This window comes from Lytechinus pictus, unplaced genomic scaffold (assembly GCF_037042905.1).
Source record: "Lytechinus pictus isolate F3 Inbred unplaced genomic scaffold, Lp3.0 scaffold_20, whole genome shotgun sequence".
Classification (NCBI taxonomy): Eukaryota; Metazoa; Echinodermata; class Echinoidea; order Temnopleuroida; family Toxopneustidae; genus Lytechinus; species Lytechinus pictus.
Window position 1 is genome coordinate 15,658,789 of NW_026974141.1, and position 24,496 is coordinate 15,683,284.

Below are 24,496 nucleotides of genomic sequence, written 5' to 3' on the forward strand. Positions count from 1 at the left end.
AGATAAAAAAAAGAATACGTAAAATTCCTTGGTATAGACAAGCATTTATCATGGACTCCGCACAGAAGCAACGTGTCTTCCTCTGTAGCTAAAGGAATTGGAATACTATGTAGACTAAAAAAAATCTTACCAGATAAATCTCTTGTTATGATATATAATACATTGATTTTACCATATATTCACTACTGTAACCTCATTTGTCAATGACTGAAGAGTGGTGGATTCAAGAGGGAGGGTGGGTAGAGAAAAGCATAGTAACACAGGTAACAATACAGCGTTGGACAAACGTTGGATCAACGTTGGGAAATTTTTTCCCAACTTTGCCTCAACGTTGGCAGGCAAAGTTGCATCATCGATAGAAGTACACGCGCATACATCGTCAGACCAACATCATTTCCAACGTCAGTTCAACGTTGTCCAGCAACAATGTTCCAACGTTGTCTGGCAACGTTGATCCAATGTTGGCTAAATAGTCAAATACAATTATTCGTGTTATTATCATCATGTAGGTGTATCAGGGATATTAATATTCGTTTTTACTGGTTTCCAGTAGGCATATATGTTTATACTTGACCAGTTGATTTTTAACTGGACCAGTAAAAATCAACTGGAGACCAGTTCCAACAATTGCATTCCAGTTGAAGCAAAGTAGTAATACCAGTTAAATTGTTTTTCATCAAACTGGTGTTACTGGTCCAATAAATAATGACTTTATTTCAAGTCAGATCATTTGACGAATTATGGAAAATGAATCTTGCAATTTAGAGAAAGTTATTATCGTTATTATTGTTATCATTATTCTTCTTATAATTATCATGATTATTATTATTATGATTATTATGATCATTGTTGTTATCATTCTTAATACTGCTATCATTGTTATTGATATTGTAATTATTATTATTAATATTGTCATGATTATCAAGTATTAACATTATCATTAAAATAATTATTTCCTTTAATTATGATTAAGATCAAAGCAAGATATATTCCTCTGATATAGTCAACTGGTCTAAAGTAATTCATTGTTTGAAATTGAACTGGTCAAGACCAGTAATACCAGTAATTCTGATGATGCTGATCACGTGGTTTACCTCATTTGCATATCCTATTTAAAAAAGAAAAATCAGGATATAGAATGGAATATCCTTGCAATGGCACTCATTGTTGTTTAAAAACTTTCCAAATAAGTGTGTGAACTAATTCACAATGAAAATGTGTAATTTCATATATCACATTTAAAATAACAGCTGAAAGATTAATTTACTAACCATCTTTTCTATCACATTTCACTGACCATGATATATAACAGACCACAGTTCGAGGACCAATCAGACCAGTAGAAAATACCAGTAAAGACCAGCTTGAATTGGATACCAGTATGAAGACCAGTGAGACCAGTAACAACCACCAGAAACAAACCAGTATAAAATTCCAGTAATTCAAGACCAGTTTAATTTTTAACTGGACCTGTAAAATTTTAACTGGACCAGTATGACCAGTTAGACTTCTGGGTATCTCGCCTAGCCAGCTACAAAGGACGAGGGCGTTTCTGGAAATTCTGTAGTCTTGAACTGCATTTGTTTTTTTGCTTTTCTCCTTTATTTTCTATATTGATTGACACATTTGCAGCCCCTTGGTGCAGCCTCTCTATTTTTGTTTTCCCCTTTTAATTCCTCTTTCCCTTCTCTCTCGATTTCTTTTCCCCTTATTGCTGGGAAGATACAAGGGTGACATGAATAGACAAGCTAACTAACTTACTTGATCGACCCCCCTTGGCCCCATTGGAAATTATGCGAGTATAGTTGTCGTCTGTACATCAATTCTCCAATGAACCAGTTTCTAACGTTCTCAACACTGTGTATATTATGCCGGGATATTATGTTGACTGTCAAACAAATATCCAACAAACTATAGTTTCCAGCATCGTGTCAATGTTAACTGTCAACAACTCTCCAATAAACTAGTTTCCAATGTTGTCAACGTTGTGCCATTGTCGGTTGTTCAACAACTCTCGATCGAACTAGTTTCCAACATTGTCAACATTGTGCCATTGTCGACTGTCCAACAAATCTCCAACAAAATAGTTTTCAACGTTGTTCCGTTGTCGGTTGTTCAGCAACTCTCCATCGAACTTGTTTCCAACATAGTCAAAGCTGTGCCTTTGTTTGCTGTTCAACAATACCCTATCAAACACGTTTCCAACGTTGTGACATTGTTGGCTGTCTAACAAATCTCCAACACACTAGTTTCCAATGTTATGCCATTGTCTGTTGTTCAACAACTTTCCATCGAACTAGTTTCCAACGTTGCCAATGTTGTGTCATCGTCGACTATCCAACTGATCTCCAACCTACCAGTTTTCTTACGTTGTGCCAGTGTCAGTTCTTCAACAACTTTCCATCGAACTAGTTTCCAGTTTTGTCAACGTTGTGCCATTGTTGGTTGTTCAACAACTTTCCATCGAACTAGTTTCCAACGTTGCCAACCTTGTGTCATCGCCGACTATCCAACTAATCTCCAACCTACTAGTTTCCAACGTTTTGCCATTGTCGACCGTCCAACAAATCTCCAACAAACTAGTTTACAACTTTGTCAACATTGTGCCATTGTCGGTTGATCAACAACTTTCCATTGAACTAGTTTCCAACGTTGCCAACGTTGTGTAATTGTTGGCTGTTCAGCAACTATCCAATTAAACATGTTTCCATCGTTGTGCCATTGTCAATTGTCCAACAAATCTCCAACACAATAGTTTCCAACGTTATGTCATTGTCGACTATCCAACTAATCTCAAACTTACTAATTTCTAACGTTGTGCCATTGTCGACCGTTCAACAAATCTCCAACAAACTAGTTTACAACTTTGTCAACGTTGTGCCATTGTCGGTTGTTCAACAACTTTCCATCGAACTAGTTTCCAACGTTTCCAACGTTGTGTCATTGTTGATTGTCCATCATCTTTCCATCAAACAACATGTAGTTTCCAACGTCGATTCAACGTAAATCCATCAAGTTTTTCCAACGTCCAACGACTTTCAAGTTTCCAACGTAGAGCCAACGTCGGCTTGTTACCTGGGAAGTATGTCGGGGGGGGGGGGTGTGGCTGAGATTGAGTGCTACTGCTATCTTGTTCTAACTTTTACTTATTTCTTGCCCACATCCCTTTAGAATACAAGCCATATTTCTACCCCCCCCCCCTCCACTCTCTCTCTCTCTCTCTCTCTCTTACACCCCTTGTCATAGGAAGATGTGAATGTATAGTATGCTTGTATGTTAATTCTCATTTCTTTTTATTGTTATCTCATTTAACTCATGTAAATCTGGTATTTATATTGTGGGCAGTTCTTGTATCCAGATATGCACACTATGCATATCTACACTTTTGCATTATAGGATTTTGGGCCCTACATTGCATCCATTGTTGAACTACATATAGGCAGGTAGAATGTGTATGAATCCATAGGGCACTAGACATATAGGTGTAACATTAAAATTGGTCATTACATAACACATATGTATATTTCACGCATTTATTTGTGATAAAGTGAGTGGACAGATGTTAAAGAAAAGCCAGGAAAGTAACCTTCATGTGTCATATAATAGAGGTTTCACGGGCATAATTACAACTGGCGGGCAAAAGATACTCATTCGAGCTAGCCCATTCTCAATTTGATATTGCAGATTGACAAAAATGAATTAATATGACTGACAATCTAGCACTGATTCTAGGGAGGGTACCTACTGAACTTCCTTTTTCCAAAGTGGAAAGATATATCACTACTTTGGAACTATTTTTTTACTGGCGGAAGAATTAGGGCCATTTTGCTCTCTCAAGCGATGAATTTGATCCTGTCAGGTGTCTTCATAAATACCGATTTATTTTTTAAATGAGCCGGTCGAGGTACCCTTTTCTGGTCAGATATGGAATGTCAGACATATGTCCTGTCGACTAGTAGTAAACATTCAACTCTCGAATTTTCTCCTTATTTTTTATGATTTTTTTTTAAGTGCCACTTTAACACGCGAGTCTATGGGAAATGAATTAGGCCTGTGAAACCTCATTTACAGTGCGCGGCCATCGTAAGGTTGTTGTTGTTGTTGTTGAATATGATGGCGCTCTTCAATCTCTCCAGATTATACGCGCCAGTCACTTTCGTAAGTAGGACGTCGTCGGCAAAGGAGATCCATACGACGTTAAACCATTGGTGACGATTATATGACATATTAATATAGATTAGTCACCCATCCACCTATTATATTAGTAGGTCCTACAAGATTAAACATCTTCGAGGAATAATACTTCAATACAAATAGAGAAATTAAACATCGCGCGTGCTAAATGATTGTTCGTGAAAAAGGGCACACCAGCTAACCAATCGGCTACTAGTTATATATTTATAGAATTTCTTAAAATATTCGTCAAATAACAATTCAAATGTGATATCACATACAATTACACGTCCTTCTTATTCTTTTGTCTTGTCTTTTCTTAGATTCTTATTAATAAAATTTTTTAATCCTTCTTGTGTTTGAAAGGAAAAAAAAAAAAAAAAAAAGGACACACACCTAACTGTAAAAACGGTTAGTGGCATATATAAAACATAGTAGTTCCCGTGTATAATCGGGATTAATTAACAATTGTTTAAGATTCGGGTCATTCATCTTAAGTTTATTAAACATAATGCGTCTCTCCTTTACATATTTTGAACAAAATAAAACATAATGTTCAATAGTCTCAAATTCTTTGCACACCTCACAGAGGCCGGAAGAGTGCTGTTTAATTTGAAACATATAATAGTTTAATTTGCACTTACCTACTGTGATTTGATGAAGGAGGCATTCCTCTTTCCGAGAAAAACCTTTTCTATATGACTGCTTAAAAACATTATCATGAATAGCATATAAAAATCTACCATTTCTAGACTCATTCCAATCTGCTTGCCAGACACTTTTATAAAATGTCATGCGTGAGCATGTGAGTTCATTTATAGTGTTTGGTAAAACGATGTCTACAAAATTTTTCGCGGCTCCTTTCTTGGCAGCTTTATCGACGATCTCATTGCCGTTAACATCACAATGCGAGGGAATCCATTCAAAATTAATACAGATATCTTTCATACTGAGTTTATGAATTTTAAATAAAATTTCATTAACAATGGTGTATTTTATGAAATATGAATCAATCACATTCAGTGCTGACAAAGAGTCGCAAAAAATTACAACTGAACATGGTTTATCAAAGGATTCTAACCACTCAAGTGCCATTAAAATGGCCAGGAGTTCCGCTCTCATGATACTTACATCGGATAACCTGAAATACTTTTTTATTTTATATTGAGGAACATAAAATGCTGCCCCCGTTCTAAAATTTTCCTGTTTGGATCCATCAGTATATATATGTAAATAACCATTCCACACAATTCCAATTCTTTCTAGAACGATAGCTTTCATCTCGGCCGTTAGCATATCCTTTTTTCTAATTATACGATGAGCACAAAACGACACAGGAGGGCGGGACAAACGCCATTCCGGGATTCTTGTTAATAAGTTGTCTTGCTTCTCTACAAGTACCTCATCACTACAGGCTCGAATTTTGAAAGGTCTTTCCCCTTCCTTCCATTCGTGTCTGTTCGTATGTTCAATGAAAATTTCTCTACTTGGATGGCATAAAGTGCTAAACAACAAATAATATCTAAATTTATCATTAAACAGTTTTCTCCGAAGATACAACGGTAATTCACCAGTCAAAACTTGTAGAGACTCTAATGATACATTGTATATCGTTCCTGTAATGATTTTCAAAGCTCTATATTGTATAGAGTCAAGCTTTTTCTTATGAGATGTACATGCAGAATCATACATTTCACTTCCATAGTCTAAAACAGATAAAATAAGACCTTTGTATATCATCATCAAAATTTCATACCTATTCCCCCAGGACGTACCCGAAACGCAACGTAATAAATTTAATCTTTTCTTACATTTATCAATAATCACATTAATGTGGCTAGACCAAGTTAGTTTTGAGTCTAACCACATACCAAGAAATTTGAACTGCTCACAATGAGGCAAAACATGCCCATTTATTTTCAAAGTAATATCTTTCTTTTGTTTATTGGTAAAAACTAAAACTACAGACTTTGTGTGAGAAATATTTAATTTCCATCTCCAGCACCAGATTTCGATTTCATGGAGGGCTTCTTGCAGCTTTTGGCGAACCAGATCTAAGTTTGAGCTAGTAAACCAAATCGCGATATCATCTGCATAACATGATAGCTTTACTCCACTTTCTTTAATCTTTAAGTCATTTAACATCAACGTAAAAATGACAGGACTTAATGAGCTCCCTTGCGGGATTCCGTGCTCTAATACATACGTGTCTGACATACTATTGTTAACTTTCACGTTACAATATCTATTTCTTAAGAAAGCTCTAATAAAGAAAAATAATTTTCCACTAATATCTAACAATGACAATTTTTTTCAAGAGACCTCCTTTCCATAACGAATCATACGCCTTTTCCAGGTCTAGAAAAACTGCCACGGTATATTTTTTCTCCTTCAATGCTAAATGAACATCTGTTTCAATCCTGACTAAATGATCTTTGACACTACGATATTTGCGGAATCCTGATTGAAGTGGGTTTAACTTCTTCTTATTATCTAAAAACCAATTCAGACGGTAAGGGCCGATTAAGGCATCCGCCCTCGCAGAGGGCGACATGTACATGTATTGATCGATAGCCCCCACTACAATGGGGGTAGGCCTACCATGGTCCAGTGGTCTACGGCTCCTGGCTATACATGAAAAGTCCGGGGTTCGATCCTATGCCCGTGAGCAAGGTATTTTATAGTCGACAGTGCTCATTTATCCTGCATTCAAATATAGAAGGAAATGTTATATGCATTGTTGGTAACTAGATGTGCACTTATAAAAAAAGCCACCCCAGCTTTCTCTCTCTCTCTCTATTTACTTTCGCACTTTACTTTCATTTTAATTCATTTTTCTTTAACCTTCCCTCTTGTTGTCTCTCTTCACCACTGTACCTATTCTCCTCTCTGTTCATTTTCTCTAGGCACTATCTCCTCTTTTTCATTCATTTATTTATCTATTTTTATTTATTTTTGTCTTGCGGTCTTGTCAATTAACTACACTTAGACCTCCTCTTATTATCTCTCTGCACTTTATCCTCACTTCTCATTTTTATTTTGTTGTATTGCCCCCTTTCTCCTCCCAGCCCATCCACTCATCCCCCTTTCTCCTTGTCTCTCTCACCCCCGCCCCTCTCTCTCTCTCTACTCCATTTCCACTCTCTCCGTGCCCTTCATATCTTTTCTGTCGGAAAATCCTCAATCATGAACGTGTTCAACACATTTATTTACTAAGCCATTTTCGTAATTATTGCCAATGAAAAGTTTAATTATTACAGAAGTGTACATTATTACAAAAAACATAAACTAGGAATATTAACGTCTGCAAACTCTTTTAATAACCAATAATTTTCCCACCTTCCAGCCTAATATCCGACTTTAATATCGCAACAAATATATTGAATCTTGAATATATATATATAATATAACATATTGAATATTAAAGCACAATTCAACTTTATAAACTAAATAAATGGAGCGCCTCTGGCAGGTCTCGCCTGCATTACGCGATACAATATAACAGCAGTGCTGATTTTGAAAACGACTACAGAATAACCATTCACAAAAACACAATTCATATGATAATTTGACCTAAATGACATTTAATAATAATAATAATAATATTAATAATAATTAGACTTATATATATATATTTGTAGTTAAATTGACGTGATCCCTTATCTAATCACAAATATTCATAAACAAAAACTAAAGGGCCCCTATTGAATGCCATTTCTTAATCTGTCAATTATGGATTTTCAAATTTAATGATAAAAATGGGCATTTATATGGTGCCGTCTATCTAGAAATATTTTATTCCGAGGCGCACAAGAAAAAGAAAGAATGAGATGGTCTGGATAAGTGTCAAAGTGCCTATAACTACTGTTAAAAATGACAAGACTTCAGTTTAGATTTGAAAGTCTCCAGATATAAAATAATTCTTAAATTCAATTGTAAATTATTCCAGAAAGAAGATGATGCCCGAGGTGTGTCTGCCCCAAATGTACCCTTCTAGTCCAGGATAGAAGGGGTCGAACCTTGTTTTTTTATATATACAATGTTTTTTTATGGTTTCTTGTCAATTCGAGGGTGCTGATTCCGAATCTGAATGATGCCACTCGTGTAACCTTGAGCATTTTCTGCAAATTGGCAAAATCCAATATGGCCGCCAAAATATTCAAATTACCCATGAAAATCATAAAATTGTCCACACATTGGCTTTAAAGTACATGCAATGGTGCTGCCGGAGTGAAATAATATCTGAAAAAATGATTTTTGTCAAAATATTTATTTTCTTGATATCAAAATGGCCGCCATCATAGACCCCTGTACAATATGAATGGGGAAAATTAATTTTACAAAATTGAGCACTGAAATGCAAGTAATTATGATCTATGAGTGAAGCAATGTCTGTAAACATGATTGCTAACGATATATATCATTTGTTATGTCAGTTATGTGATAAATCCTGTATTCTGATATTCAAAATGGCCTTCAAAAGCCCTAACACTATTATGTACAATGTGAATGGTGACACAAAAAAATCACAAGAGTGAGCACTAAAATGCATTTTGTTGAGATAAACGAGTGGAATACTGACTAAAAACATTATTGTTAACGAAATTTATTATTTAACATGCCATGTATGTGATAAACCCTGTATTTTGATATTTAATATGACCGTCAAAGGCCCTAAAATTATGATCTACGATGTGAGAGAGGACAAAAACAATCACAAGGTGAGCACTAAAACTTATTTTTTTGTGGTAAATTAGTGGAATACTGTCTTCAAATATAATTTGCAACGAAATATATTATTCGGGTTTCATATTTGTGTTAAATATTGTATTTTGACTTTCAAAATGGCCGCCAAAAGACATTGACTGTATTATGTACAATCGATCTGGGAAACCAATTTTCACATGAGTCAGCACCATAACATGCATATAATTGTGATTTAAGAGTAAAATATTGTCTGAAAACATAATTCCTAACAAGATATATCATTCATTCTGCCAGGTAGGTGATAAATAATGTATTTTGAAAGTAAAAATGGCCGCTACAGGCCCTAACGGTAGGCCTATTATGTACTTTGTGAATGGGAACATATAATTTTAACAGAATTTGGCTTTGCTTGACTAAATGGCGTTGCATGTATGAGTGAAATATCGTCTGAAAATATGATTTTGTAACCAAATAGATCATTTCTTATGTTATTTAGGTGATAAATGCTATATTTAAATTTCAAAATGGCTGCAATATGTTTCTTTGTGGAAATTATATTTCTCCATTCAAATTTACATATTAAGATAAGGGACTATGGCGGCCATTTTTTCATTTTTAAAAGGCTGCATTCATCACCTTTATGACACAAGCTATGATATATTTCGTTAGAAATCATTGGGTTTAGACAATACTTAACCCTTACATCAAAATTAAGCCATTTTCATAGTAAAAATTTTGTCAAAATTATCTGTCCCCAGTTACAATGTACATACTACTTTGGGCTATGGCAGCAATTTTGAATTTCAAAGTAAGGCCTTTATTACCTTCTCAACCATTATGTGATGTATTTAGTCAGAAATCATGTTCAAGACCAAATTTTACCTATACATCACATAGTTACGTGCGTTTTTGGTTCTCATTCTGGTGATGATTAGTTTCCCTATACGCATGTTACAGAATTTGTAGGGGCTTGTGCGGCCGTTTTGAAAGTCAAAATACAGTATTTATCACCTATGGGAGAGGAAATGTTATATTTCATTTAAAAAATCACGTTTTCAAACAATATTTTCCTTATACAACAGAATTATATGGATTTCATAGTCAGGCAAATCCTAATTCTTTCAAAAGTATTTGTCCCCATTTACATTGTAGATAATAATGTAAGGGCCCATAGGGGCCATTTTGAATTTTACAATACAGCATTTATCTCATGCATGAAAAATGAAATGATATGTTTCGCCAGAAATCATGTGTTTAGACAATATTTCACTCGTATAGATTACAATTACATTCATTTTATTGTTTTTACTCTTGTGAAAATTAGTTTCTTCATTCGCTTTGTTCATAATACAGATAGGGCCTATGGCAGCCATTTTGAATGTCAACATGCAGCATAATTACCGAAATTGCAAGGGAAATGATATGTTTCGTTAGAAATCCTTGTTGTCAGACAGTGTTACACCAATATTTCGCAGTTATTGGCATTTTAAAGTCAAACAAATTCAAAGGTTGTGAAAATTATTTGTCCCCTTTTATATATTGTACACAGTATAAGGGGTCTATGACAGCCATTTTGAATATCATAATACAGCATTTATCACATTAGATAGTATACAAATGACATAGTTTTGTTAATAGTCATGTTTTCAGACAGTAGTCCACTCGCAGGTCACAATCACATGCAATAATAGTGCTCTTGTTTGAAAAAATATTTTCCCCATTCATATTCTACATAATAAAGTATACAGGGGTTATGGCGGCCATTTTGAATATCAATAAAATAAATATTTTGTCAAATATCGCTTTTCCAATTGGTATTTCACTTCTGCACAACAACTACATGCATTTTATAGCTAATGTGTTGGCAATTTTATGATTTTCATGGGTAATTTGCATATTTTGGCGGCCATATTGGATTTTGCCAATTTGCGGAAAATGCTCAAGGTTACAAGAGTGGCATCATTCAGATTCGGAATCAGCACCCTCGAATTGACAAGAAACCATCAAAAAACATTGTATATCTAAAAAAACAAGGTTCGACCCCTTGTCTATGGGGCCTATCCTGGACTACACGTGTTTTGGGAGTCTGCTGGTGTGATGATCTCAGGCTACGAGCTGGTGTATAAGGCATGACAAGGTCTTGTAAATATTTTGGTGCCAAACCAAACATCCATCGTTATGGAAGATAAAATTATTTTTTGTTTGCTACTAGATTGAAATCATCTTACTCAAAAAGAATTACAATCAAAAGTACATTTGGTAGAAGTGACCTAAGATTGCCAAAACTCAAATGAGAAAAGAATTTTAAGATCAATAACCAATTCAAATTGAAACAAAATATGTTTACATAAAAATATACAGATTGCAAACTTTCACCATTCACCAATACAATGTTACAAAACTTACATGCAAGAATATGTTATGTTCATTTAAGTTAATAAACATGAACTAAATAACAAATGATGTTCCACCAATTGGGGACAATAAATGGGGACATTTATACACAATTTTATAACAAAGTAACCATCGGATACATGTAACCTCACTAATGACACCATAAATATATACATGAAAATGATTTGTTTTATTGTGTAAATTTCACAATAACAGACGCTCATATAGTGTCGCAAATTCTCGCACCCTCAAAGGCGCAAAAATGAATTTTTAAAGAGGGTTGATAAACGTTCAACCTGTCAATATTCGCTAACCATCAAACATACCAATCTTTATTCTTAGAAAGTGTGACAGATCACTGAATATTTTGAAATATTCATTCTTATGAAAAATTGAATTTGGATGTTTACATGCATTAAGGTATCAAGCGCTTTGGAAATATATTCTTTTTTTTTTACAGAATCAGTGGTTTGATGTTTTAAAGATGCAAATGAAGATAAACAGCTAAAATTGTCAGCCAACTCCATTCTTGAGGGAAAAACAATGGTTGTATAAGAGATACAAATATTCGATCAAAATAAATGCTCATGCAAATTCGCTCCAAAAATCAATTAAAACGTATTTTATCTCATATCCTTCACGTTATATCTGTTTTACGCAATTTAATAACATCAATGTAGTATAGTAATGAATTGGAATACCGAAATTCACTTTGAGGGAAAATTATCAAAACTCAACATACGCTTTAAATATTACCCTCCGAATTAAAATGTAGCAAAATTCTGATATTTGAAATGAAATCGAAACAGAAAATTTAACTATACTACTTTCGTTATATATCAAGAGACTTGTAGTCGGGTAGTGGTCCAAAAGCATTGAACTGGGCGTTGTGGCGTACCTGTAATCCATACTACATGGGGGGTAGGACTTGGTGCAGAGGTTCGAGCAAAGGTGACGTCTTCGGATGGTGACGTTTAAGGTCGGTCCCAAGGCGTATTATGATCATACATGATTAATAATTACATGTAAACAGGTAAAACTCAATAACACTATCACCCACCAATTCACCCAATCCTTTTGAAGGAAACTCAATCACTATCTATATTGAAATAGAATTGGGCACATTACTGGGAAGAAGCCATTCATACTTATTATATCTGTTTTTATTCTCACTCTGTATAATGTGCTCGATTGCCTTCAGATCTGCACGCAGCCTATTGAAGAAAGAGATTTAAAAAAATAAAGTAAGATTGGTATAGAAAGTGTGTGTTATTATTACTATCATCAGCATCATCATCAATATTACAATCATTTGTAATATTATTATTACAAATGAAAAATACTAGAACTGTATAAAGTGGCATGAGGGCTTTACGATAAAAATAATGATAACGATGGTCCCTCTGGATGGTTATGGTGATAAAGATGTTGTTGATAATGATGACGTGATGATGATGATGATGATGATGATGATCATGATAATGATGATGATGGTGATGATGATGATGATGATGACGTGATGATGATGTTGCTGATGATCATGATAATGATGATGATGGTGATGATGATGATGATGACGTGATGATGATGATGTTGCTGATGATCATGATAATGATGATGATGATGATGATGATGTTGCTGATGATGATCATAATGATGATGATGATGATGATGGCATTCTTCGCTCCCTAAAATTGACAACATTGAACTCTTCATATCATCTCTCTATCAATGTCTTTTAACAGAAAAATACGCAATATAAATGCTGTATATCGTAATTATGATGATGATGATGATGATGGCAATAATGATGTTAATAATGTGGCTGATGATGGAAGTGATGACGATGACGATGATGACGCTGATGATCATGAAAATGGTGATGATGGCATTCTTCGCTCCCTTAAAATTGACAACATTGAACTCTTCACATTTTTTCTCAAAACTCATTTATTTCGGCAGATGCGTAGTAATTAACTTGCTTGGGTCAGCCTGCGCCTATTAATGTCTTTTAATAGAAAAAATATCAATGCTGTATATCGTAATTATGATGGTGGTGGTGATGATGATGATGGCACTGAATATGTTAATAATGTGGGTGATGATGGTAGTGAGGATGATGATGACGTTATCATTATAATGATGGTGATGGCAAAGTTGATATTGAAGAAAATGATGATAGTGATGGTGGTTGTTGTGGTAATGGTATATGTGGTAACGGCAGTGATGATTAATTATGGTCATTAGCAATAATAATTCTTGTGAGAGGACACCAACCCGCCATGATTTCAAACTTACCCTTCTAGTGCCTTGACACTGTTTGGATCGAAGAGGTATTGCACCTCGAAATCCCCCAATGGTTTGGTATCATGCATGCTCAACAGCCTGGTGACACTCATTGTCTTGAGAATTCTCTTTTTGTTTGGCAATTTGGCTATGATATCCTTCTCTGTTAAAGGCGTCTAATGGAACAAAATCACAGGTATTCGATTTTCTTGTAATCATAATTGCAAAATGCTGTTTTAAGTGTTTACAATGAAATGTAGCATCATTACTATTGTTCAGCCTGAGGGGGGGGGGGGTGCAGCACTATTTATTTTCAAGAAATAATGCAGAAAATTCCAATGCCTAAATTAAGTGTTGTGTGTTACAGTCTATTTGTGAATAATAAATGCCAGGTCGTGTTACATCTGTTTTGTGGCAGTGCCTGTGTCTTTTTGTTGAAGGGGTGGGTGTCTTTCCATTTAATTTATCGGATATGCCTACCTGAGAGATACAGAACAGAAGTAAATTTTTCTCAACAATGAATCATTGTGGTTGTAATTTAAAATAGACAATAACCTAATGAGACTCGGAATAGCATGTTGTCCAATTCATGGATGTGGAGGTTTAATATACTGATCATAATCATATGAAGGCTATAAAAAAAAGGGGAAGATTTTTGTTTTCAATTATAGTGCCTATATTTCTCTATTCGTTTTTTCGCCAATTTAGATTTTATTGTGGTGACATCTGACCCCCCCCCCCCCTTGATAAAAATCACTGTTACCTTGTCCTGTGGTGGTTGACCATTTATCCATCCTGGATAGGCCGGTGGGAATGCATAGTTGTCATACTGGCCAAAGTTGACCGCAGCGTGAGTAGCGCTGAAGATGAAAATGAAGTTGGTCACTACGTCAGAGATCTCTTTCGCTGTTTCGAAATGACCGTCGTGTGGGAGTCCCTAAAAAGTGAGTATTGCACGTGACTATTAACGTTAAGCAGAAACGAACCAGCCACCTTTATAAACAGCGCCACCTCATGTCCTAAATTACTCATATCTGGTCAACATAATCTAACATTCGGAGCTGTAGAGTTTTGTAACATAGGCCCACTTAAATGATAACAAACTCATTTTCGTACCACACTTATTACGTTACCAAGCATTTTTGTTTTTAAAGTGAAAAAAAAAGATAGACTTCTGCCCCCTTGTACGTCGTTGTATTTTCTCCATCTGCTCCTCGCCCTACTTTTCTTCTCCTCCTCCGTCTGTTCCACTTCTATTTTATCGGAATTCTTCTTCTTCTTCGTCATCGTCCTATACTTCTTGTTATTCTAGGCATGCTTATTTTGTAGTGACTGTAATTTTTTAAGCATTGATTGTAGTATCTCCATCTCTTTTAGAGGCTCTTGATTTAATCCCTTTACCTCGAATCATACCAGGTGGGTGTTTCATAAAGCTGTTCGCAAGTTAAGAGCGACTGTAAGAACGACTGGTGATCCTTTCTTAAATGGTAAATGGTATATTCATTGGCGATGGTTTAGCGCGTAAGAAAGGTTCACCAGTCGTTCTTAAAGTCACAACAGCTTTATGAAACGACCCCTGGTGGCATCCCAGTATTTGTCAAATACGTATCACTATTATTGTTATATTCTGCTTACTTCTTATTTGCATAATGCTTGCTGTTTTACATGCATTACCCGTTATGTCTATATAGCATTGGTTAAAATACGAATAAAGTGCATCATTGATGTAACCTTTTATTTGTAAAATGTTGATTGTAAATAAAGTTTTACTTTGAAAGGCCAAAGTCTTCTTCATCATCGTCATCCTCTTCTTCTTCTTCTTTTTATTCCTTCTCATGTTTCCTTTTAACCTTCATCGCAAAACTTTCTTTTTAATGTGCATACCTTTATACCTCCCTTGGTTCCGGCACCATCTCCTGAAGCCACCACGTCATCTTCATCATCCTCACTTGCCATGAATGCTACCCAGTCTTGCAATTCATAGTCATCAACAATTTTCTCCGGAGTATCTGGCGGAAATGATCGAAGAATGACGTAACTTAGTTATCATTTAAATGTATGATTCAACATACAGGAATGGATAATAATAGCTGGATTTATAAAGAGCTTTTTGCCAGAGGATGCAAAGCGATGCTGTTATTACCCCGGCTTTAGCTCGAGCTACCATCACCGGCGCTCAGTGCATGCAAGGAATTAATCCTGCCGGATGTCTACTATTCCTGTAGGAATAAATAAGTACGCAAAAAAGAGGTTGAGGGGGGGGGGGGGTGCAGCACTATTTATTTTCAAGAAATAATGCAGAATAATTACCATCAGACCATAGCACCTGTCTGCCCCCAAAGCGGCAAATAACAACTAATCTTAAATAATGTTTAGCTCTCCGTCATTAGTACATATTTATATAACTGTTGATGTACTGTGGAGAATTGATTAGCGTACCCCAAAAATGTCGCAAACTTACCATAATACTGTTTGACTATCTGTTTAACGTATCTGGATATCGCCCCGTGCAGCCGTAAGGCATCATCGCGATAGTAGTACTTCGGCAGGACTTCGGAATCAGCAACGCCCCTGTCCTCGAGATCTGCCAGAAGGGAGCCCTCTACGTCGAGTCGCCAAGTTGCCTGTCTTCGTTTGATGATCTCGGATAGGCCACCACTTCCGACAAGCATGATATCATTCAGTATGCCATGTGGTGAAAGTAAAGGTCCCAAACCGGCCCTTATGATTAACAAAAAACATATGAGCTACGGAAAATATGCCGAAAAAAAATTGAAAAAGGGGTTAAAGAAGAGGAATGGAGAAAATGACATAATTTTCCTCCTCTTCTTTTTATTTTGATTCCCATTAGTTCTCTTTTTTTTTATTTTCTTTCTTCCCTTCTTCAACTTTACTTCTTTCTCGCCATGTTCTCCAACTAAGACTCTTTCTTGTAATCGAAGTGAAATTTCATAATCAAAGTACACTAAAGCTATATTTAAAACAATCTAATCAAACTTTAACTACATGTATACCGACGTCCGGATACCTAGATCCTTTACGATACTTACTTGTTGATTGCCAGAAGGTAGAGAAAGTGTGGTGCTAGAAGACGGTAGATAGGATGAGATGGTGAAAGACAACGATTGGTTGCTATGACGATGACTTCACCAATCAGGTGAGTGAAACCTAAATGAGAGGAAGCTTCGTGGACAGACGCATCGGCCATGTTGAAGTAGCACTTCGCCATCAGCCAAGTATACTTAGGATCAGTGGGATAAAACACCTTGTTAAACATAAATAGAGAAGAGATAAAGAGCCAAGTTTAGTTTAAGAGAATCAAGTGTAACATTACTATGTGAGTTACATGATTGTAAGTAGTTTTGGTGGTTTGGTGGTGGGGACGGTCAAGGGGCTGCTGGTGATGGTGACGGTGATGCTGGTTGTGCTGGTAAACATGGTAAAGGTGATCGTGTTCATGGTGATTGTGGTGGTGATGGTGAAGTTAGTGGTGGTCATGTTGGTGATAGAAGTGATGGCATGGCTCTGAGTAGCGGGGTGCTGAAGAAACCAACAATATTTTTTTCAGTACCTCTGGAAATCAGCGTGACAAGCGAAAAAAAGCGGTAGTTGCTCCCAAACACCGGGATGCCCCCTCCCCTTTTCACGACAATGAACTGAACAAAACTCCCTATTCTCCCTAACAGTGGCGTAACTACGGGGGGGGGGGGGATGGGGGCACGTGCCCCCCCCCCCCCCCCCCCCCCCCCCATCGGCTGGCAAAAAACGGGGAGAAAGAAAGAGAAACGTAGTGGGAAAGCAGAAATTATTGTTCAATAATGTTATATAATATTGTAATTATGTTATTTTTTCATAACTTTATGAAACACAATTTGCTCAGGGCCTACGTACTCATTGTTACTGGTGCTCGTATTGTCTGTTAAACTAGATATAATAGATTAAATATTTTTTTCGGAACACTAGTATTAAAGTACATTTGAGAGACCTGACGTTGTCAAATCAAGTTGATATACACCACATATACGCCAACTTCGAATTATTATTGTTTTATGTAGTGACATATATATGCTTCTTTTTCATGACTACTGAAAGTGATTGCCCCATTGTAAGGTCTTAATATAAAACAGTTCCTTTCCGTGCTTACGTTCGCATTAGTGGATTGGTGAGATGTGTCTGCTCTTCATGAATACCTAAAATCAGTCCTTAAAATGTCCCTTTTTCTGATCTGAATATAACAAAAATTCAGCTCGCGCTTCGCGCTCGCATCATTTGGTAAGTGAAATACATATAGTCTTAGTGAATTCCTACAAACAAACCTTAGAACGCCCCTCTTCAGATCTGAATTTCCTAAATTTTCAGCTCGCGCTCGCAATAATTGATAAGTGAGATGCGTGTGATAATCATGATTACAATGACTACAAAAAGTGCTTCATGTGTTTAGATGTAATTCTAACAAAATCAGCAAGCACTTGGCGCTCGCATTAGATGACTATGGTGAGATATGTATACTCTTAATGGATTCCTAAAATATAGTCCTTAAAATGTTTCTGTTTGGGTTCAATATATACACAAATTTCAGCTCGCGCTTCGCGCTCATATTGTTTGTTTAGCGAGACAGGTACGTATCATGATAACAGAAATTTGCGTATAATGTCCCTTTTAGGTCTGAATATCAAAAATGTTCAGCTCGCGCTTCGCGCTCGCATTATTTGATAAGTGAGATACATATCCGTTTAATGGCACTGTCCTTAAATGTCTCTATTAGGTCAGTATACCTGGCAACTGAGCGCGCTCACTAAGTGACTCAAATTTTTTGCTGGTGCCTCCCTCCCCCCAAATGCCGTGACACACGGTACGCCACTGCTCCCTAATCGTTTCCAGGTTGTGACAGTGAGTGATGGTGGTCGTGGTAGTGGTTGTGATGGTGATAGTCGGAATGGAAATTCCTTTGCGGATCAAATAATTTTACTTTTCAAATGAATTAAGTCAGAACAAACTTTAAAGATATTCCAGTGGCCGCTACATTCTTCCCAATGTGTTTTTTAAAAACTCCGACATTCGGATGGTTTGTGAGAGTGTAGGAGTTTACTTTATATTCTTATTGACATGATTAATAGTTTCATCTGGACATCGTTAATGCATTTTAGTGGGAGTAATGCTGTCGTCCCGCCAACGAAACGCCGTACCTACCAATGGTATGGTGTGGTGGAGGAGCTGTGGTGTAGTGGTTCTTAGCATCCTTATTGACGAAGAAAAGTGCCAAAGGAGCAACCTGAAGTAAAAAAGAAGAAAAAAAAACTCAATCAGTTTCAGTTTGAGCAGGCCCGAAGAGTCTTCGGGGACAAAACGGGAATATTCAACATTTCAAATAACACATTAAACAGTTTGATAAACATGATAAAAGGTATTTTGAAATGAGATTAAAAAGATAAACTACTCGATGGCCTAAACGCCATGTCGGGCATCGAACATTACTTTCTTAAATCGAGTGACTCAATACCAAAGCACGCACACGCAAAACACATCGATTACTTACCATATTTCCGCCCTCCTTTACAGGCAGATTCTTGAGTATCTCATGATTGACGATGAAGAGTCTCCTCTCCTTGATGACGTCATCGATCGTTGATCCTTCCAGAAATGTGCTTTCCAACATCTTGATGTCAACTTTGAAACTATACAGTGCGTCCCACAAAAAACGAAACCGAGATTTATCGATGATTTATCATAACTTAATCACAAATTACAATAGACAAATGACCTACCATTGTAAAGCTTAGAATCTCTTCTTTCATCTGAAATTACTTAGATTATTTCTCATTCACGCATGACTGAGCAAAAACAATTTGAAGAAGGGAAACCAACAAGTCATTTGGCGGGCTGCATCTGGGTTTCAAAAAGAAAACCACATTTTTATAAAGTTCAATATCTGTTCTTTAATTATCAATTTCTCTTCTTGACCATTTTCTGTAATTGAGGTATCAATCTCAATTACAGAAAATGGTCAAGAAAAAAAAAGTTCTGGTTATTTGAAATAAGGCTTGAATTTCAATAATTTCATAAAATTAAGAGGTTCTACAGGCTAGCGTTCAAACTCACTTGACACTCCGTTTTGTTGACGATCAGCCATGCATTAAGTCTTTTGTTAACCATGCGATTGCTTCTGCGGGAAACCGGTGAAAACACATTTATTTAATGAAATTATGGAAATACAAGCATTGTTTCGAGGGAACATAACTTTTGTACTTCTTGACCATTTTTTGTGATCAAGGTATCAAATAAAAGAGCAGATATTGAACTTTTTAGGCATGTGATTTTCTTTTTGAAATTCAGATACCCCCGCCAAATGAGTTTTTGGTATCCTTTCTTCAAATTGTTTTTGCTCACTCATGCCTGAATAAGGAATAATGGAAGTAATTTCAGATGAAAGAGGAGATTCTGAGCTTTACATTGGTAGGTCATTTGTCTATTGTATTTATGATTAAGTTATGATAAATCACCGCTAAATCTCGGTTTCGTTTTTTGTGGGACGCACTGTATAGCATTTAAAATATTTGACAATAGAATATCACTTTGTTATCTCTAAGGAGCGTTTTTTTTTTATACAAAATGGTTACCTTATAGAGACCGGTATCAAGTCGAAAAATGCAATGAACATAAACACATTCTTTCTTCAGGTTTTTCTAAACACTATAAAAGTTATTAAAACGGTATATTTTTGCGCATAATCACATAACCGTATGTCAGAATGGGCTCCAGAGAATCAGAGTTAAAGATAAAGAAAATGATCTCTTAATTTCTCTCAATTTGTTTAAAGGACAAGTTCACCCCATTAAAAAGTTGATTTGAATAAAAAGATAAAAATCCAACAAGCATAACACTGAACAACTGATCAAAATAGGATGTGAAATAAGAAAGCAGTGACATTTTAGAGTTTGATTTCACAAAACATTTATCCTGGTCGGTGTGCAAATGAGGGGACTGGTGACATCATTCAATCAGCATTTTCTTCTGTCATGTCTTTATTTCCCTATATGAAAGACGAAATATATTAATTTTCTCCTCTCATGTGAAACAACGTTTTAAACCTAACCGGGCATGTAGAAATGCCATTGTTTTATCATTTTATTGTTTAGTCAAGTTGGTCGTTATTGTCAAATATCTTAAAATTGAAATATTGCATAACTCAAGCAAATAGAAATAAAGATAAAGAGTGAGAAACATCATCGATTCTCCCAAGTGCATATTACTGAGTTGTGTATAACTGTTTTGAAAAAAAATAAACAAAACTTTAAAATATCATAAAATCTTATTCAGATCCGATTTAGATAAAATTTTTAGTGTTATGATTGTGTGATTGATTCAAATCAATTTTTTTTTCTTGGATGGTCTTGACCTTTAATGACGGATGGTACACCTTACGTGCTTGATGAATGACTCTGAGTTCAGGTTATTTAAAAAACCGGGATACAGATCGGTAGATCCACCGTCCACCATATTTTATCGAGGATGGAAGGCCAATATAAAGTGTGTCCCATGAAATAACGAAACCAAGAATTATGGATGGTTTATCATAAATTGATCACATCAACAACATACAATATGGCCTATCATTGTAAAGCTTAGAGTGTCCTCTTTTATCTTGTATAACATGTATAAGATACTCATTTAAGCATAAGTGATTAAAAAATAGATACCAAAAAGTTAATTGGCCGAGGTATCTGAGTTTCAAAAAGAAAATCACATGTCCAAAAAAATCATACTCTTTAATTTGATACATTTTTTGAAATTATGCTTGTATTTCCATTATTTTATTAAACAAACGTATATTTTTCGGACGTATAATATAAAGGAATAAAATATTGACAAAATATATCAAGAAAGGTGAATTACTTCTCGGGTATCCGATTGCACAGTCGGATCATAGCAGGATTGCAGCCGGTTAGTCGTTGGTTGGCGAAATGTCGATCTGATTTCCAACGATGAATCCCCTGTCAAACGTAATGCAAAAATGGGTATATTAAAAGAATCACCATCCTAACCCAATCCTCCACATCATCAACATGATGATCATCATCATCATCATCGCCATCATCATCATCATCACCATCATCATCGCCATCATCATTATTATCATCATCATCATCATCACCACCACCACCATTATCATCATTACCATCCCCATAATCATCATAATCATCATCATCGTCACTTTTTCAACAAGACCTTACTTCTGGTATTGGTAGCAGTGGTGGTCTGTAGAGTTTTTCGATGTCCTCAATGGTTTCACATTTCCCTGCTGACAATTCTAACCATGCAGATTTGGCGATCAGTTTGAAGGCTTCTGAATCGATGTCCCACTACAAAATACAGGTAGTTAGTTCCATTGTAGTAGGTAGCTTCTAATAAATATTTATTATATTTTGCTCGTTAATAAAAATCTGCCATCACAAATTCTATAAAGATCTTTGTTTTCTTGTTATACATGGCTCATTAAAGCATGGTTAAAGGTCAAGTCCACTCCAGAAAAATGTTGGTTTGAATGAATAAAAGAAATTCAAACCAGCACAACAGTAAAAATTTCATCAAAATCGGATGAAAAATAAGAAAGTTACTTTAGAATTTCGCTTACTTTTCACAAAACAGTTACATGCACGACGCAGTGATATGCAAATGAGACAGTCGATGATGTCCCTCACCCACTATTCATTTTGTTTTTTATTGTTTGAATTATACAATATTTCAATATTTACAGATTTGAACAAAAGTACCATCTTAACTGAACTATAAAATGTTAAAATTATTGTAATTCAACATGTTCAGGGAAGAATAAAACTTTGCTTCACAGGACAATGAAGAAAAAATTAGAATATTTAATAATTCATGTAATAATATACAAAGGAAATGGTGAGTGGATGATATCAATATTCACCTCATTTACATACCGACCATGATGTACATCTGTTTTGTGAAATTAAGCGAAACTTCAAAATATTCACAATTTTCTTTTTCTACATCCGTTTTTGATGAAATTTTCAGTGCTGTGCTCGTTGGGATTTTCGTTTTTGACGGGATGGACTTGCCCTTTAAATTCAACAAAAATAATCCATAAGAGAAAATAAATGAATTTTAATCCGGGTGTAATGAATCCCACCATAAAGTGTATCTTCAAAAAATTAGCTTATTATACCACTTCCCATTTATATAATAGGTATTGCTTACATGGCTCAGAACCAAGGGGGTTGAGGGAGAAAGAAAATACGTTCTCTGTAGATTATTTTCATATCAACTCCCCAAACGTGCCCCCGTTTGAAACCAATATTGCCCTTCCATTTTTAATTGAAGAGGACAAATAGGGTTTGATCAGTGGACCGTTGCATTTCAAAAGAATTTAAAAAAAACACCCTACCCCCTCATTTATGAAACTCTGTATCCAAACCTGCTGAAAATCGTTAATGCGATGGTGAAATTGGGAGGAAGAATTCCTTACCTGGTAACGATATGAGAACGCTTCACTGTAGGGGAGACGGCGAACCTAAAACACAAGATGAAAAAAATGAAGTGAAATTAATTATCAATTTCGGGAAAATTTACGTTAATATGTGCCCGTTATGTAACCAAAATGCGATCCATGGCCCTGGGAAGTGGGCGAATTTCTCTGGACCAAATTTTGCAGTAAAACCTTTTCCTCCTTGTTTTGCTTGTCACATATACATCAGCACCTCCAGTAAAAAAAAAATCGTTCCCAAAGTCCTGTTGCAATCCTAACAATAATATAAAAAGTTTTTATTATCTACCTTTAAAAAAAAACAGGGGTTACTTACCCCCCCCCCCTTCCTTCTCCTCTCTTCTCGCTGTCAACATCCCGATATATACCCCCCCCCCAGTTTTGTGGTAGGTGTCAGGAATGTACAGGATCGCACAAAGGCATAAAACAAGATTGGTCTTACCATGGACCTACTAATGGTCTTACCATGGACCTACTAATGGTCTTACCATGATCATTTCCGTTTTTCTGTTCTTATAGCAGCCATAGGAAATTTCTTTTCTCTTCAGCTCTGTTTGTCTTTGTTCAGAGTTAGCATCTTCCTGCGGCAAGGATGTGTCGTACTCCTTCAATTTTAAAGGTGCTCCCACCAAAACACAGCGGTTGATTGGGAACATGTAAACGGCATCGGAGTTGACTTTCGTCAGCTTGACATAGTCACAGAGCCACCTACTGTGTCGCAGCCATTTGTTCTCCCGTTGAAGCTCGATGTACGTTGGCTCACCAAAGCTAGTGTTCTCGATCACGAATTTAAAATCTTTGACTCGATCAATGTTCAGGTCACTGATTCGAACAACGAAATCGTGAGATTTTACATTTTCTTTGCTGTAGAACCGAATAGTTACATCTTCCTCCAGAAGCATTATCCTATCTCTATCACCGGTCTTGATAGTTAGTTTGTATATGGTGCCTTTCGGTGTATCCGTCGGTCGCACATCAAAGTTACGCCGAATCGACTGAAACGAGCTAGCCGTACATGAAAAGAAATGAAACCAAAAAAGAAAGTTTATTCTTAATGGTGCAAATAATATTTGTTTGTATCGTTTTGGTTTTGTTTTAATTCATTGGGGTCCAGGATATCGTCATTTACTACGTACACATTTTCAGACCCGTTTATGACCATGATCTGAGAGATATTGAAGGGGAGACTTATTAACCCAATTTAATATTTATATTTTAAAAATATTTGTCAGTAAGATATTTACAAATCCTTTTTTTTCCATTTTGATGAAATGGCGGAAACATTTTCTAAAATGTTGAATTGAGATGAGGGTCAACTCCAAGGATGACGCAGGAAAAAATTGCTAGCTTTAGCTTTTGTCTTTATTTTAGACTTTGTCTGAAGCGGTCTGGAAAAAAAAAGATCCTACAAACTGTCTGCCATCTTTT

At 35.9% G+C, this 24,496-nt stretch overlaps 1 protein-coding gene across 1 annotated transcript; it reads right to left on the minus strand.

Annotated features, from left to right (window-relative positions):
* Nucleotides 1-12,037: 12,037 nt before the first annotated feature.
* LOC129282967 (allene oxide synthase-lipoxygenase protein-like) lies at nt 12,038-24,068 on the minus strand. Its single transcript, XM_064114761.1, has 12 exons — nt 23,557-24,068; nt 23,051-23,095; nt 21,792-21,920; nt 21,454-21,551; nt 19,097-19,235; nt 18,792-18,832; nt 16,611-16,862; nt 16,022-16,281; nt 15,445-15,569; nt 14,324-14,497; nt 13,573-13,736; nt 12,038-12,488 (listed from the first exon to the last, which is right to left on the minus strand). The coding sequence occupies exons 1-12, from the start codon at nt 23,968-23,970 to the stop codon at nt 12,374-12,376; spliced, it is 1,956 nt and encodes a 651-aa protein (XP_063970831.1). The 5' UTR covers nt 23,971-24,068; the 3' UTR covers nt 12,038-12,373.
* Nucleotides 24,069-24,496: the final 428 nt, after the last annotated feature.

Coding starts and splice junctions, on each gene's coding strand:
- LOC129282967 (XM_064114761.1), bottom strand. CDS start 23,970: ATGCTTCTGGAGGAAGATGTAACTATTCGGTTCTACAGCAAAGAAAAT. Junction 21,552..21,791: donor CACTGCTACCAATACCAGAA/GTAAGGTCTTGT, acceptor TACGTTTGACAG/GGGATTCATCGTTGGAAATC. Junction 19,236..21,453: donor TGCAATCGGATACCCGAGAA/GTAATTCACCTT, acceptor CGCACTGTATAG/TTTCAAAGTTGACATCAAGA.